At 34.6% G+C, this 17773-nt stretch overlaps 1 protein-coding gene across 2 annotated transcripts in view; it reads left to right on the plus strand.

Moving 5' to 3' along the window:
* Positions 1 to 17773, plus strand: part of LOC134848472 (splicing factor 1-like) — a 182939-nt gene that overhangs the window by 72122 nt on the left and 93044 nt on the right. Inside the window, exons 10-15 of one of the 2 annotated variants that reach the window (XM_063865939.1) lie at positions 3645 to 3771; positions 4150 to 4213; positions 4288 to 4347; positions 4434 to 4556; positions 4713 to 4790; positions 4872 to 5151. The exons of the other annotated variant lie outside the window; for it this stretch is intronic. Coding sequence (XP_063722009.1) covers positions 3645 to 3771; positions 4150 to 4213; positions 4288 to 4347; positions 4434 to 4556; positions 4713 to 4790; positions 4872 to 4942 — 523 coding nt within the window. The 3' untranslated portion in view covers positions 4943 to 5151. Of the gene's footprint in view, positions 1 to 3644; positions 3772 to 4149; positions 4214 to 4287; positions 4348 to 4433; positions 4557 to 4712; positions 4791 to 4871; positions 5152 to 17773 lie in introns of those variants that run through there. 2 annotated transcript variants of the gene reach the window in all.

Genomic DNA, 17773 nt, shown 5'->3' on the forward strand with positions numbered 1-17773 from the left:
AGTTTTGACAGTGGGAACAGTAGTGAAATAGGCCTGTACGTTGTGGAAACTTTATAGTTTTTTTTTAGTCTTGGGCAGCGGTTTAACCTTGGAGTTTTTCCACATTTAGGGGATAGTATTATCAGACAGCGAAAGATTCAACAAATACGTCAACTTTTCAAGTGCAAGAGGATTGATGTGGACATTAGAAAGGTGATCTGGGTTGAGTGCTCGTGAAAAATTGCTATCAGCAATGGCTTGCTTAGTTTGTGTGGTTAAAGATGTGCTGTCGGACAGAGAAAATTTGTCAGATTGCGTTTAGTTTTCCTTAGTAAATTTTCGGAGGCATGGCTCCTAAAATTTGTCAATTGCTTAAAACGTTTTTACTATATCAGCATTTGCAGTTATAGTTTATAGACAAATTTAATGGGGTGCCTACCTACCACAGGCCTTGATCCGTTCAAGAAGCGTATCTTTTTCGAGAACTTTTGGACACCAGAGTGGTAATCACAAGTGGAGGAATTTACGCCACTTATTTCTGTTGTCTTTTGCTCTCTGGTTCACGAGTAGGGAATTAATTTAGGAAGATGTGTACCGAGAGTGCTGTGTGGTTTCCATGGTCTGGTTGTTTTGACTGCCGCGGTCTCTTTCAATGGTAAGAGAAGCTGGCCCCGGAGAAGTGACGTGATGTAGTGGCGGTGACGCCCGGCGGAGATGTGAGCACCATATCCCTGCAGAAATTCTCCCCAGCCACAATTGAAGAGCGAATCCCCAAAATAAAGAAACTCGCCTCAATCTCCTCGGTAAATTGCCGCGAATCATCCATGAGGACGTTTATGTATGTCTTTTTCGGAGAAAAGTGTATGTAGTTATCGGTGGGGAGGTGGTCGGAGCCTAAGGGTTTATTGGAGCCCAGGATGCAGAAACTAAACTCATTGCGATGCAAGAGAAACTTCAGGTGAGGAATGTGGTGCATCAGAATCTTGTTTGGGTGTCGTCATTCTAATGGTGCAAAAGTGGATTGAGTCACTTCATCAGATTACTCCACCACGTGAATCTCCTTCGGTATAAGAATACCAAAAGGAAAATGGGCATCGGCGTCCCCCCAGTATCAGATCCTCATTATAAGATCAGATAGGGATGTGGTATAACTAGGAAGGACAACTAGATCTGTGGGGTATGTAGAATTTACTGATACGAAGTTTCATTAGTCTTTTGCCTCATGCGTACCGTCGGTGTTTAGAGTAAGTTCTTCGTACTGTCAAAATTCCTGGAAAGCAATGAGGAGGCCACCACCCTCTTTTTTTTTTTTTTTACAAATTAGTGAGGATACAGGACCTAGGGAGGGGTTACCAATTTTTTTTCAAGTTGATTTCCTTAAACAGAGCTATACAGACTTGATTCTCGGCTAGAAAAGCTGCGATTTTGGGAGTTTTCCCAGATATTCCGTTACATTTAATTTGAGATATTCTAAGGGTTCCTTTTGTCAGTTGGGTGTTGGTTACGGAAATTGTCGAGGAGTTTGTGGGATTAGTCAGTATTGGGTTCTGGGAGTGGTGGGCCGGTTTAGGCAAAAGGTTCGATATTGTGTGGTTGGGGGAAATTTTTACCGGTAGATAACAAGTGGCTTTGGTTTCGGGGAGAAGTAGAAAAAACGTACGAGGGGGCAGTAAAAATTGCGGTGTTGGTCTTCTTAAAATCTTGAAACCGCTGCATTTAAAATGTATCCAGCTACATATGTGACACCAGAGACTTGCTTGGTTACGGTGTATGTTTTGGTTGCAAGCGGGAACAATTTTGGTGACCAGGGTTTGGATTAATGCCAGAGCGAAAGAGTAAGATGAGTATTAGCTGACGGAGCAGCGTGGTCGACTTCAGACGCTCCGTAACCGAAAACCTGGAGATTTTTGAGCTTCACCCGACCCATGGGAGGGGCGGGGGCTTGACATCATTTACTACCTGGAGAGTCGGGCAATCATATTCACCACTTGAAGCCGGCGTCCAACTATCCTGCCATTCCATTCATCGAAAAAGCTATCCATTCTGCCATGCAAACACCTATACATTCATCAAGCAACCATTTCAGTCCGATAATCAACCAGTTGTCCATTCCTCTAACCATTCCTTTGTTCAATCATCTGTCTATTAGGCCATCCATCTATTCATCATTTCATTTAGCCCTCCATCCATTCCGCCTTTTTTGCACCTACCCATTCATATACGCAAATAACCAGCTATGCATCCATCCCTGAAGTCATCCATCCATTCAACCAGCCATCTTTCCCTCGACCCGTTTATCTAGCCATCCAATCAATCAATCATCCATCGAATCAGGCATCCATCGCACTAGTTATCCATCCATCAAAGCAGCTATCCATCATTTCCGCCCACACAAACTATCCCTTACTCCAACTAGCCATCCATCCAACTAGCCAGCCATCCATTCGTTCATGTAGCTGGTGTTTCATGCATTTATTGTCCCCTCCACGCGTCTAGCTCATCTCCTTGCTTCCATGCATTCTGCCAACCGGCCATCTATTAAAAAACTAGCCATCGAGTGGTTCATCCAACCATCCATTTATTAAGACATCGGTCCTTCCCACCCTCCATCTCTCCGTCCATCCATCCATAAATCCCGTTAATCTGGCCATCCATTGATCTAGCCCTTCCGCCAAAAAAACTTACATTTGAAAAAACGTTCTCAATTTTTTTTAAATCTTGACCTTATGGCGGGGTGGTGTTGAGTTACTCTCATGGGGTGCAGATCTCCCAAACGACTATTTGGATAGTGTGAGACGTCCCAGATCCAGCTAGCCATCCATTGATCCATTCAGTCGTCCAGCCCTCTAGCCAGCCGCCCATCTAGCTATCCTTCCTTAGGGTCCATCCAACCATCGATGTAGCCTTTCAGACATCCATCTTCCTTTCATCTAACAAGTCAACCAGCCATCCATCTATAAATCTAGCCCTCCACTCATCCAGCCATCTACTCATCTAGCGGTCCACCTATCTCAGCCAGCCATCAATTATCCGGCAACCCATACGCCACTCCGCCCAGACGTTCAGCCAGTCATCCATTCAGCTATTCATCAATCATCGAACTAGTCATCCATTCATCTAGCCATCCATCCGTCATGGGCCATCCATTAAGCCATGAATCCATCTACCCATCCATGCATCCCACCAGTGATCCATCGACCTGCTGATTCATCGTTTCACTCAACCCTTCATCCCGCTATCCACCATACAACAGTAACGTCATTGATCCTTGATTTTACTAAATATTAACGTGCTATTTTTCAGGGCAGCTTTAGCTGCATTGGGCCTGCTAGTTAAGGTGAAACGCCGTTGTTCGCCGTGTGTAAGAACCTGCATGAAATTTGGGTCTTTTACCGAGCTGGGCCATTCGATTTTTTTTCCATAGAAATGATGGCTAGAGAATTGTTTACTGAATGGCTAGCCATCCATCGATCCATTCAGCCATCCAACCCTCTAGCCAGCTTTAGCTGCAAGGGGGCCCTGCTAGTTAAGGTGAAACTCTGTTGTTCGACGTGTGTAAGAACCTACATGCAATTTGGGTGTTTTCCCGAGCTGGATCATTCGATTTTTTTCCCCATAGAAATGATGGCTGGAGGATTTTTTACTGAATGGTTATTTGCTTATAGGAACAGTGAAAATGACTCGCTGACCAAGTGTTGTTTCACTGTGAAGGCCGAGGGATTTCTCTACCACCAAGTCAGGTACATGATGAGTGTCCTGTTCAGTGTCGGACTCAAACAGGAAGCGCCACATGTATGTATGATTCGTGATAACTTACCTTTGAACCAGTTCATATTTTGACTATCTCTACACTTTCTAATCTGAAGTGCGGAAACTTAATCAGTACGGTTCTCAATTTTCCCCCAGGCTGTATAAAATTCATTCTGAAATAATGATTTAGTTTGTAAGTTCAACAAAAACAATTGGGGGCACAAACAGGGTAGGCTTGAAGCTGAGAATTGTTATTTCCGTGTCCAGCCAAAGTCATCCCAGATAAAACCCTTCATAAGGCCTAGATATTTTTTGAGGGGGGATTTTATCTGGGATGATTTTCGTATCTTTTATTGTTTTCGGGTTTTACACAAATTGGAGATTACCAGTATTGTCGTTGATTTTGTGGTATTTTCGCAGGTGGTTTCCGATCTCCTAAATTTGGATGTAATCCCTGAGAAACCGCAATACATGATGGCTTCAGGTAACATTTTCCTGTCGTGGTTCTGAACATTTTCGAACCCATTTCAATCGGTGATACCTAAGCTGTATTCTTAGAATTGCCTCTGATATTACACGAGACCGGGTTTCCCAATGTCAAATGGATCCATGATGAAGGTAATGACTGTACTGTAATGACATGTAATGTACGATACGAGTTAAGATATAATTCTAAAATGCTGATGTCGGGCATGTTTTTCTAGATGTGTTGGTTTTTCTGCTGAAAAGTGGTCGCAAAATGTGGACTGATAACTTCACTAAGCAGAGTTTGACCGAGACAATTATTGAAAAGCTTACTTCAATTTCAAATGTCACAAGCTCCAAAGGTGAGGCTTATTATTAATTTACCAAGCAAGAAAGTTCCTTTTTCATATTAAACTTGAGTTATGCTTTCTCACTATTGCTGATTTTCGATAGAGTACTTCATAAAAAATTTTTGACTAGTTCAGTATGATAGTTAATAATCGCCCAAAATTTTGTAGATCTTGCCCTGGAGCAAAGCGGAGTGTTCTCTTTAACGCACTCGAAGGGAGCGTATGTTCCGATCAAAAGCAGACAAAGTTAGTATATTCAAGAACTATACGAAGATTATAAAAACATTCTAATTGTGATGTTTTCATTGAAATCGGAAATTGTTTCAGCTCGAAAAAATGTAGCTGCAAATGTTTCTAAGAAGAATAGAAAACGAAGCCGATCACAATCCAAAGACTGAATAAAAATTTCTAGTTGCTCTATGAAGAGAACAAGTTGTTTCGACCGTTTTTATGTAGCAAAAGAAAACTGCAAATATGCCCGGATTGGATTGTTTATTGATTATTTTCTGGGTTAAATTGAATCCAAGTGTGGAATATTAGCAACGTCTAATGAATGAGTCGATATAGTTGGAAGTAGTACTACAACAAAAACGGCCAAAAAATTGAAGTTGACAGGTCGATTTTAAATTGTTTTATTCCAGTTTCTAGTATTGCACTAGCCAGCTTGCGAGCGTTAGTGTGTTAGTACGAACCTTCTTTTTTTCTAAACTAACTTGCAAATAAAATTGTTCACTTAAAATGTTCATTTGGTGGCACTTTTTCTATAATCACAATCTGTAGCATTTGAAATGTCATAGCATCTGTTCTCTGATTTATTTGTTACTAGTATGTGTTTGTGATTTGCTAAGCGTCCGTGGCTTAGTGCTTAGTGTGTGAGACTCAAAGTCTCTAGGTCTCAGTATCGAATCCGACACGTAGCAGAATTTTTACTTCTTCGAGGCTTATTTCTTTTTTATTACACTTCATAGAGCTGCTTTTTGTCGTGTTCTCGCTTCGTCTCTGTATGAGTAAGTTTATTGCAAAATAACACAAGAGTTTGAGGTTTTCAACTTTTTTTACGCTTGCAATAAGCAAGCGTTATCAAACTGGATTATAGACCTTTTTTCGGTTTAACAACTTGTTAAACAAAATCACTTGAATCACTAGGCTTCTTACACGTGCAATTTTAAGTTCTATCGGTCTACTGTTACTACTGATAGTTTTTTAAAAAAGTAGTGTTAAACGCCAGTTGTTGTGTTTCTGAATTGAAGATCATTCCAGACAATTTTTTTGTAAATTTTGTAGCTATGGTTTTTTCGAAATAATCTAATTGTTTTTGACTTAGTGACTTTTATTTCATTTTCTGTCTGCTAGCTTGCAATGCTGTGAGATGTTTGTGTGTGTGTGTGTCTTTATGGTGTGTTTGTGCGTGTGGGCGTGACTATCGCAAGTGGTGCGAAGCTCCGCTTCGCCTCTGTGTAATCATAATTGGAATATGTGTCTGCTATTAAGTGTAATGGTCACATATTGCGCCTTTCGATGGTCGAAAAAAGTTTTTGTGTGCATGTCTGTGTTTTGAGGGGGAGGGGGACATAATAACTTCTTATTACTCTTTAAAATTTTTTGATTTTTTCTTGTTTTATGTTTTTCCCTTTTTTCGGCTTGATAGGTTTCGGCTTATATTAAATCGGCTCAGTCGCCTCATATTCCGTCATTTCACGAGCTGTGTATGTGATTTGAGGGTGAGGGGGACTAGTTAACTTTTTGATTAGTCGTAATTTTTTTCGGCTTCGTTTTTTTGTTCTCCTTTTTTTCGGCTTAATAGGTTTCGGCCAATATTATATCGGCATAGTGGCGGCATATTGTTTCATTTGAGGCGTGAATAAATTTTATTGTGTGTGTTTGTGTGTGTGTGTGCGTGGGGTATCGCAAGTGGTGCGAATCTCCGCTTCGCCTCTGTGTAATCATAATTGAAATAAGTGTCTGCTATTAAGTGAAACTAATTTGTATCGTGTGGTTTGTTTTTTGTTCACTAATGTCTTAAACTTCAATTTTTTTTGCAGCTTGAGTTTAGAATTTTTATGTGTCAAAAAACAAGATAAAGACACTTCTTTTGGTCGTGTTCTTAATTCGTGTTTCCTATCACGCTAAATTTAGATTTTTTTTGCGTTTTGCCCATTAATTTCTTTACATAAGCCAGGAGTAGTGTCATATTAGAGTTTCCACTTTTTCCAACCCAAGTCTCAGTCCCAGTCAAAAAAGGGCTTAGTAACACTATATCTGGTTTCTTTTTGACTTCTTCAACTGAAGGAGTGAGCTGAGAAAATGAGTGATTGACGTGAGCTGACTAACATATAAATTATTTAAAGTTCAGAGTTAGCGATACCTTCAATGCAGTTGTGTGGAGGTAATGAATCAGAGAGGATTCTCCTAAACAGGAATTTAGTTCCACCCAATCAGTTTTCAGCATTCCCTATACGAAAAATTTATTTCAATCAATAACGATTCAAGTTTGTTTGTTCCATTAGAATAATTTATTACACCTTCACGAATTTCATCTTTTTATGGATTCAATATGGCATTGAAAGAAAAAGCAAAAATAAGATAATAACACTTTTTGCGGTAAGGATTACAAAAATGAATGAGGAGAGAATAAAACTTATCGAGAGTAGAAAATCTAACGTCTGCCTAATCACGTCCATTTTTTGTCTCTAATCAATAGGAAATATTTGATTCAAAAACAATCATTCAATTTCCTTAACTTTTCCAAATACTTGCAACGAAAGCTCAAAATTGAGGAGTTGCTGAAAACAAATATCGGAATTTCCTATTCCAAATCTTATCTAACAAATGTTTGAGCTCTGCAAATTGCGGAGGAATTGAAAAAAGAGTGAATTTTTCTGCGGAGTTTCGCCAAATTTGGTCATGAGTTCGGAATTCAATTTTCTAAAATTTAAAAAATTTTATAATAACATGAGAATTTCCAGGACAAAAAATAAACATTTTCTTATAGTTAGATAAGGCGGTGCGGAAAGTTTGAAACTTTGATAATCAAAAATTGGGTGAAAAGTATACTTGTTTGTTGAGTAGAATTGACTAAGTTTGACTTTAACTTGAACAATCAAAACATCGTTAAAAAATAATAGTTAACGTCTATTTCATCAATCAGAAAGTTCATCAAAATTTTTAAGGGAGTATGAAAGTAATTTGAGAAGACAATTGAGTGTAACCCGAGAAAAATCGAACGTTCAGTGATAGTCATTTTCCAAAATAAATAAATATTTCACAAATTTTTTTTTTATTCAATAAAAAAGCTTCGCTCTGATTGGTTGATGTCGAACAACTTCGTTACTAAAAATAACTCGAATCTGATGGGTTGTTTTCATATAGGCAACAGCAAATATAATAAATTAGTTCTGATTTTCTTTTTCATTAAAAATTCAGGCATTTGTATTTCTGTTTTTTGTTTAATTCATTTTTATTTTGGGACCTGTGATATCAAGTGTAAATCTCTACCAAACTTTTTTTTTTAAATATTTCTTTTCTTAAACTGTCTCAAGTCCTTTCTTAGTTCAATTTAACTCACTGATAGAAACAAAAGAGTTACACACGTCAAATTACATCAATAACTTCTATACAAGTTGAAGTTTTGAAATGTCCAAATTGTAAGTGACTACCTATAGCAGCAAAGAACTGATTAATCATATCAAGAAGAATTATTTCAACCCTAGTCTTTCTTCCTGTCAATGTTTTCTTCAAAATCTACTAAGTAGCCAACTGTTCACTGAGCAACCTCACAACTAAAACAAATGAAGAAAGTTTTAACAGCAGTGTCACATGCATTAAAAAATTAGCACAATTGACAATTTTTTCAGAATAATTCTACTCTGAAATATGTTTTTCTATTTTTGGTCGTAAACTAATGTGAAAAAAAATCATTTGGGCTATTTTTATAGTAAAATTGATTAGGTTCATGACGTAGCGCGTTTTGCAAGCAACGATTTGGAGGTTTTTGCAATAAGACATGATTTTCTGTTTTTTTTTCACAATTTCAAAAAACTGGGTAGAAAGTTGGTTCAAAAGTAGCAATTAAGGTAGAAACAAAATTATACAGAAACCTGGTTCAAAGTTTTTTTCTGAAGTTAGATATTTTATTTCCGATTATCTTATACTATATTATGTTATTGAAAACTTTGTTTCCACCGTTTGTAAAAACGTTTTATTTTGACCAACAATTTTTCAAAAGTCTTTTCGTTCAATTTGATTTAATCTGATTCGTCTAGTTGTTCCGTGAAAGTTTTTTCTGACCGAAGAAGGTTAATAGTGCTAACTTTTATTTGGATTAGTTAACAAAAGTTCAAATGTTTGAATTATCTACCCAAAACTCATTTTTGAGAACAGTTTCTGTAAAACTGATTCAATTGGAGGATGGTTGGTTGAACAAAAACCAAGAAATATCTAAAATGAAGAGTATGATAAAATTTAAATTCAAGTTTAAATGGATTACTTGTGGAACTTGAACAATCAAAACTTTTGTTTGGATTTTGGTTACAAACTATTGCTCACAATAGAATCAAGCATAAAAAAGAGAAGCAAAACCGCCTATCATTTCCATTTCATTGCCCCAGCTCAAAAATTTTTTTAGTTTCTAACCTAAATCTGCGCAAAAGTTTTGATTGTTCAAGTTCCCCAAATAATCCAGATAAACTTTTTTTCTTCGTTAATAGCTTCAGTCATCTAGGCCAGCAGGCCTCAATGTCTATCCATTCCTGTATTTGATGAAATTTCTTTGATAATTTTGTTTATAGATGAGAAAAAGTTTTGCAAATCAATTAAGTTAAGTCATAGTGAGTTTAGAGGTCTTCAACAAAAAAATTAAATTTAAGTAAATCTGCCTTATGTTCCAAATGACCGGCGTGCTGATATAGTTGTTCCAGTAAAATATCTGCTTAGTGTTGAATTGTTTTCAGAAAAAAAATATTTTGGAAGCTATTAAATGAAGCAGGAATCTGTTTTCAAGGCGTAATTATGATGATGTATTATAAAAACAATTTAAGGGATTCCCAAAGAAAAAAAACTTCGCTAGTTTTTTTTAACAAGCTGATAATGTCATCAGAATTAAATAGATTAATCTCGAGTTAAACCATTGATTTTATAATTGAAACGAACCGAATCAAAGAGATACCATGAAATTTGTATGTTTGCTTTGGTTAGCTTCAAATTTATTTCGTTTGGAGTATTCAGTGGAAGTATAGACGTTTTGAGTAATTTATTAAATTAATTTCGCTGAAATTTCCAACAAAAAAATTCAATCAAAACTCCAATGGTTCTTTACTCTAGTTGTTTCTCTGAACAAAAAGTCTTGTAAAAGTTGAAAAATTGTTCTTTTGGAGTATTTTGGAAAATGCGGAAATTGATTTAATTGCGTACTTCTGCTTGTTGTTCAGTGGCGAAACCCACAAAAAGCCTGCTGTGAAAAAAAAATAAGATAATTTTGCTTTTGTGTTGTTCATTTTATCCAAAAATTACACTAGGAGATTCTCAATTTTTACCAGTTGCACGTTCTTAGGTATTCATTTTTGAGTGCTTAAACTAGCATGAATTCTCTCAATTAAACATGTGCCAAGAAAAAAATGACAATAGTCAAGGATAAAAAATGACACTGTTTGGTGGAAAGTTGATAGCAATTTGTCACTAAAAGTGTAGATTTGCTGGAAAAATTTAAAGAACTACCGAATGAGATACTTGTTTTCTGCTGTATGTAACCTAGAACTAATTGCAAAATTTTAAATTGAACTTTGCAGATCTAATTTCACGTTTGCCTGCAAATTGTTCGTTGAAACGATACATTTTCACCCTGAATTTCAGGAAAAACTAAGTTTAAAAAAAAAACAAAAAATTAATAGGGTCAGTTATGAAAAGGTTTCGCTTAAAATCCACCCAGATTCTTACATTTTTCCGACCTTTGAAAATGGGAAAGATACTTTGGATTCGTGGGTGTTTTAGTTTTTTTTCCACGCAAAATCAGCTAACCTAAATAATCATTGGACAGATTTGAGTGATCTATCATATTAAAGCCCTTTCAGTCTTGATTTGAACGACATTAAAAAATTTCAAAACTATTTTCAGTGTCCAGAAAAACCCGTTTGAAATTTTTGATTTTTTTGTTCTAATATCAAGCTAATTGGTCAGGTTGACAGTATGCCGTGAAAACTTAGTGTTACTGAAGAAAAGGTAGTTTTTGGAATTTTTAACACAATTTTGGAATTAAAAAAAATTGAAAATTCAAAAAAAAAAATTTCAATTTTTTTTCTCGTTTTTTTGGTCATTTTTCTTCCAAAACTGGTTTCCAATTGACTTATTTTACTATGGGTTTCAAGTATGCCTCATTTTTTTTCATTCAGTTTTTTTAGCACAACATGCAGAAGAAAACGACACCAATTTGAGAAAACATTTAATTTTTTTTTTTTTTAATTGATATGAACATTCTGTGCAACTTACACAGTAACTGTATGACCTTGTTTTTAATTTGTGAATATTTTCAGTTGAAGTTAGCAGTAAAAGTTCAGTTTTCGTCAATGAGCCCAAAATTGGTTTAAAAACGTGAACGTTTTCCCAAAAGATGTGTTTTTTTTTGTTTTAGCCAGACTCTTTCAGTAATTGTACAGATGAAAAAGTAGAAACAATTTTGAATTTTAGAAAGTGTTTTCCAAAATGTTTGACTACATATGGTAAAATTGTAAATGTGGTTTTTGAAACTTGCGGCTGAAAACTCATTCAACATTGTTGCGTTTTAATTACTAGGTTTTAATTGTAATAAAAAAAGTTGGAGAAAAATTGAATTTAATGCAATTTAACTTTGAAATTTGTCAAAATTCAGTTTTTATCCAATCTTTTCATTACAATTGAAACCTAGTAATTGAAAAGCAACAATGTTAGATGAGTTTTCAGAGGCAAGTTTTAAAAATTACATCAGTAAAACTAAGCGTTACTGAAGAAAAGGTAGTTGTTGGAATTTTTAGCACAATTTTGGAAATAAAAAAATTGAAAAATCAAAATTTTTTTTTCAATTTTTTTTCTCGTTTTTTTGGTCATTTTTTTCTTCGAAAACTGTTTTCCAATTGACCTATTTTACTATGGGTTTCAACTATGCCTCATTTTTTTTTCATTCATGTCATCAGAATTAAATAGATTAATCTCGAGTTAAACCATTGATTTTATAATTAAAATGAACCGAATCAAAGAGATACCATGAAATTTGTATGTTAGCTTTGTTTAGCTTCAAATTTATTTCGTTTGGAGTATTCAGTGGAAGTATAGACGTTTTGAATAATTTATTAAATTAATTTCGCTGAAATTTCCAAAAAAAATTCAATTAAAACTCCAATTTTTTTTTACTTCAATTGTTTCTCTGAAAAAAAGTCTTGTAAAAATTGAAAAATTGTTCTTTTGGAGTATTTTGGATAAAGCAGAAATGCGGAAATTGGTTTAATTGCGTACTTCTACCTGTTGTTCAGTGGCTAAACCCACAAAAAGCCTGCTGTGAAAAAAAAATAATTTTGCTTTTGTTTTGTTCATTTTATCCAAAAATTACACTAGGAGGTTCTCAATTTTAACCAGTTGCACGTTCTTAGGTTTTCATTTTTGAGTGCTAAACTAGCGCGAATTCTCTCAATTAAACATGTGCCAAGAAATATATGACAATAGTCAAGGATAAAAAGTGACATTGTTTGGTGGAAAGTTGATAGCAATTTGTCACGAAAAGTGTAGATTTGCTGGAAAAATTTAAAGAACTACCGAATGAGATTCATGTTTTCTGCTGTATGTAACCTAGCACTAATTGCAAAATTTTAAATTGAACTTTGGAGATTTAATTTCAAAGTCTAATGTCAAAATTCAGTTTTTATCCAATCTTTTCATTACAATTGAAACCTAGTAATTGGAAAGCAACAATGGTAGATGAGTTTTCAGAGGCAAGTTTTAAAAATTACATTCAATATTTTACAATATGTAATCAAACATTTTGGAAAAAAGAATCGGGCAATGCACAGAAGACGTCTTGACTTTAAAAAGAAAAAAATTCAACAGTTTCAAAAAATAACATGAAAAAAAAATAAAAAAGCAAAAATAATTGGCGTTTTTTGAAGTTGATTACTTACCCGAAACCGAAATATACTGATATCATTATCAATTCAAGTAAAAATGCCTAAATTTAAGAAAAATTCAAAGCTGCGGCAGCTAACCCGGTAAAAAACAAGCTGACAAAGAAGTCAGACAAAAATTTAGATCTATTCAGAAGAACCAATGATTTTTTGAATGTGCCTTTAAATTAGGACTGGCCGATTCTAGAAGCTTATAATCAATAAATATTTATTAGTTTGATTGCACATATCAAGCTTTCAAATTGTTTAATCATCATAAAACTGAGGTCAACTGAGGTTAAAATGTCCAGTTCTTGGTGTGTTGTAGAATTTGGCATAAAGGGGCCAAATAACCAAACGAACTATGTTATATTCCAAAGATCAGAAAAACCAAACTAAAATTATCAGTTGTCTGTACGGAGATTTGTGGAATAAGTAATTCCGAGAAAAAATAACAAGAACAGTATCTTGCCATCTGCAAAGTGCGCAACTTATGAATAAGTTATTACGATTGGATCAAATATTGGAGAGTTTGGACTCTAAAGAGATTGGTTAGGACCAGTATCAACTTTTGCTGTCCTACGACAATGCTCAAAGCAGGAGGGAAAAATAAAAACCATCTTTTTGGTTAAGATATATTTATGTTGTTGTTGATGTTCATTTACGTTCCCAAAAAATAGTTCGTTATTTTTGATCCCAAAATTCTCTTCTGATGAAAAAAGATTTAAGAAACATGAATAATATGACAGGAAACAAACAAACGAAAACATTCGATGAAAGTTAAACAGAGTATAATTTCTCCTCTGATGAAAAAGAAATTAGGAAATATTAATGATATAACTAGAAACGAACAATCGAAAACATTCGATGAAAGTTAATGGAGTATAACTTCGGCTCCAAACATCAAGTTTAATTTTCAAATAAAGATGAACTTAGTTCAGATTTTTCCATTAGTCAAAATGATTTTTTTAAATCTACATTGATTATTTGAATAAATTTTGTTAAATAAGTTCACATTTATTTTGACAAAAAGTTGGTTACTTTTACTTATAAAAGGCCTGAAGGGGAAAACTTTGGACCGAACACTATATTATGAAAATTTTCTTTTTATGGCAACTTTCACATGGTTTCAACAAAAATACGTTTTGCTGCTGATTGTCATAAAACTATGTAGGCACACGCCCTAGCCCTAATTAGATCACATTTTATCGTAATTTAAAAATTTTGAGGGCAAATGAAGAAAAACCTACTTTTTCGCGAAAACCATGTGTCACTGTTTTACCATAATAACAATTATAAAACAGTTTTGGTTGAGTTTTAAACCCTACAGTTATCATTTCAATGATTTGTATGTTTGGATTAGAAACAAATTAAACAATTTCGAAAAAAAAAACAGATTTTTTGATTTTTTAATTTTAAACTTATGGTAACCGCGCAAAAACTCGAATTTCTTACTTTTTGTACCATAGTTTTGAAAAAATTTATCTCAAGACCCTACTGTTTCTATAACGTATCTTCTCATCTTCTCATTCTTATCTTAATACATGGAAAAATCTGTTGCCGTTATTTTTTTCAAAAGGTAGAGTATATTGTACAAAAACAATTTAAAAAAATCGATTCTCTTACCTTGATACCGAAAATTTGTATGTTTTTACATTAAAGATTTTATACCCTATCCTAATACAAGGGATGTTATAAATTGTTTTATAGGATTTCAAACATTGGTTTACTGGCAAATTCGGGTGCCAAAAATATCGAGAGTTACCATCTGAAACTTACCATCGGAAACCCTGAAACATCTTAACAAATAGGAAGTCCTATTCCTTTTTTAAATCATAGGTTAGTACATGAGTACATGAGTGTCATCGGGGTTACCCGTTGTACCCCCTGGGCGCGGATCCAGGAGTTTCTCGATGTGGGGGAGTGTGCATTTTCAGGGTGCTTTTTCTAGGTCGACCAAATTGATTTTTTTGAGGTCTCCCAAACCACTTTTAAAACCTTAATTAGACCAGACTTTGCGCCGAAGGCAAATTTTTGAAAAAAAAAGCCAAAAAAAGCGTTTTTAGGCACATTCTGGAAAATGTTGACCAAAAAAATTGCGTTTTTTTGGGGCGCTCCCCCTCAAAATTAGTATTTATTGGCGCCGAAGGCGCCTTTCGAAAAATTTTAGGTTCAGTCAGCCAAAAATGGATATCTCTAAATAGTACAAAGGGTGACCCATTGTGTCAGCGGGGGGTCGAATCCGTGAAGGGGGAAGGGCGTCCGCCTCTTCCCCCTAAATACGCTGGTGCTATATAGGCTTGTGCCTTAATTCTACGACCAAAGCGCAAAATGATGTCTGACTTTTGAATTCCTTTAAACCAAAGGTAAAATGACTCACGTGATTCTGTTGTTAACCCAAAAAAATTCTATATTCAGATTTGATAAGGTTTTCTAATCAAATTGGAATACACATTGGCATAGACGTTGATAATCAAAGAGGAATACAAAAGGATGAATAAGATCAATTACAAAAAAAGTGTACCAGCATTAAACCAATATATTAGACTGCTTAGAAATTTTCAGAACTGCCGATGAATTCAATTATGGATCTAAATTTTTGAATCATCATAAGGCTGAAGCTCCCTTCTCTTAGATGCAGCGCAAGTCAGTGAAATTAAAGCCTGGTAAAAGTTTGCAAATCGACTAAAATTGTCCAGTTCTACAGTATATTGTGCATTTTGGTTTGTAGGGGCCGGGCAATTTAACGATATTTGTTTGGTTATATTCCCAGGATCAAAAAAGTCAAAATGAAATGACCAAAAAAAATTTGACAAAAACAGTATCTTCCGTCCGCAAAGTGCGCAACTTATGAACAAATAATCACGATTGAAACAAATTTTGGATATTTTTTTTTCTGAAGAGTTTGGTTAAAACCATTATTAACTTTTGATGTCGAGAGGCATTGTTCAAAGCAGGAGGGAAGAACAAAAAAAAAATTTGGGTTAATTGCATTAATAGTGTTGTTGTTGTTCATCTACGTTCCAATAGAGTAATTAGTTATTTTGTGAGCCCAAAATTTTTCTTATGTGGGAAAAGTTATTCGAGAACACAAAAGTTATGATTAGCCACAAATAAACAAAAACATTGGATGAAATTTAACAGCGTGTAGCTCCAAGTTTAGTTTTCAAATAACGATGAACGTAGTTCAGACTTTTAACTAAATCAAGATTATTATGAATTTTTATCTAGGAAAAATCTTCATTTTTGTTCAGGCTCATTTTTGATTTTTGTCTGTTCAATTTTGGCTTCTTTTTATGTGTTGTTCACATTTTTGGATGAAGACAAATTTTCTTTTGGAATTGCAAAATTTTGATGACCTCAAAAATTGTGATTGACATCTTTTTGCAATCGAAAATTTTCTTTTTCACATTTTTTCGCGGGCAAAAAGTTGACTTTTTGATCCAGTTTTCCCAAATTGGCTTAGTTTTATCAAAAAGTTTCAATCTTAAATTGTCTTAGAAGCTCGAAGAGCTTTCAGGCTTTTTATTTTTTTTCAAAATTGAGTGTAAAGATTTTTTCAAAAAAAAAATTAAGTCTGTGAGTCAATCGCTTTCATTGACTCTTTTTAAAACTGTTTGTTGGTTTTTTATTTTTCCACTGCAAAACTAAGATTAAAATTGACGTAGAAAACAGTTTTTCTTCCAAATGTTTCTTTTGTTTGTATGCTAACTCAAGTTTTGTTGGCTATTTTGCCTTATCACGGAACTTTCTCGCGCTGTAAGCCAGTTTCATTGTAGTTGCCTGTGTTAATGATTTACTCCAGTAACTTGTAAATTTAATAGCCCTGACTGTATAGTTACCTCTCTTTTGGTTAAGCGCTTTTTCCGGCCTTATGGTTTTGACTTATATTTAATCGGCTCATTTGTCGTTTTCTGTCATTTGAAGGATGAAGGTTTGATAATAACCTAAAAGATAATTCAAGTCGATGGTGGCGTAAAATTTGTTCATTCAATGCTCAATTTTTTTAGCTTCTTTCCAGAGATTGACAGCTCAGTGGCCCCTCAATAAATACTATAAGCTGATTTAACGCTTTCAGTTTTAGAATGCTGAAAGAATGCATAGTCAAAAACTCAAATAACGTTTGACAAATTGATCAACTTTATGATTCGTTTTGATTATTTTCCACGCTCCGATACTGCAAAGTTTTTAATTTATCACCGTTTTTCATATTCATAATTGTTATTTCGAGTTGTTATTTCGAGTTATTCATTCGCACGTATCTAACTGTCAGTTTGAACATAGTCACACATTCAGGCAAAAAGGATTCATGATTAAAGCAAAAATGCCATAGTTGAGATTAGTCGAGTTCGAATTTCGTACTTGTCTAACTTTGTTTAAAGATTTTTGTTCTTTATTTTTTGGAAGGTTTTTTTGTGTTGATGCAGTAAAAGTTCTGTTTTCATTGCGAATATACAATTTTAAATCTGATACGGTGATTTTTGCCATCAACCAGTTGAGTAAAGCACCTACTGATTAGTCGTGGTATTTACACATGCGATCCTAAAATTAATGGAGTCCATTCAGTGACTTTTATGCTGCATATTTTTGTCAGTTTAAAGGCACATTTACTGCTAGTTTGACAGCATGTGAAAAATTTTGTTGGTTTGACAGCATGTGTTTTTTGCTGCTTCAACGGGTAGTACTTGCCTGTTGTCAAAAACGTTTTAGCGCAATTGCGAGGACGCGAGAGTCCGAATCAAGTAGGGCAGTCGGATCCAACACATAGCAAAAGTTTCATGTTAAAAGATTAATTTTACTTTTATCAAGGTTTTTTTTTAATGAGTAGTATTTACCTATTATCAAAGACACTAAACAATTTACCATTCGGCAATTATATTCCTAGACTTTTTTATAAGCTCTAATTTTCATTCACTTTTTATTTGCAAAACGCAGCTTCGCCTATGTGTCGCCAGTTTTTGTCTCCCTACTTGTCAAATTTTCGCGATACATCAAATCAATTTAAACAGGTTTGAAAAAGCTGCTTTACCGGGTAAAAAGTTTCGACAGATTTTATAATAGGCCTAATTTCTGCAATTTTTACAAAATATGATAAAGAGGATGTAAGTC

This window comes from Symsagittifera roscoffensis, chromosome 6, assembly GCF_963678635.1.
Source record: "Symsagittifera roscoffensis chromosome 6, txSymRosc1.1, whole genome shotgun sequence".
Taxonomy (NCBI): domain Eukaryota; kingdom Metazoa; phylum Xenacoelomorpha; order Acoela; family Convolutidae; genus Symsagittifera; species Symsagittifera roscoffensis.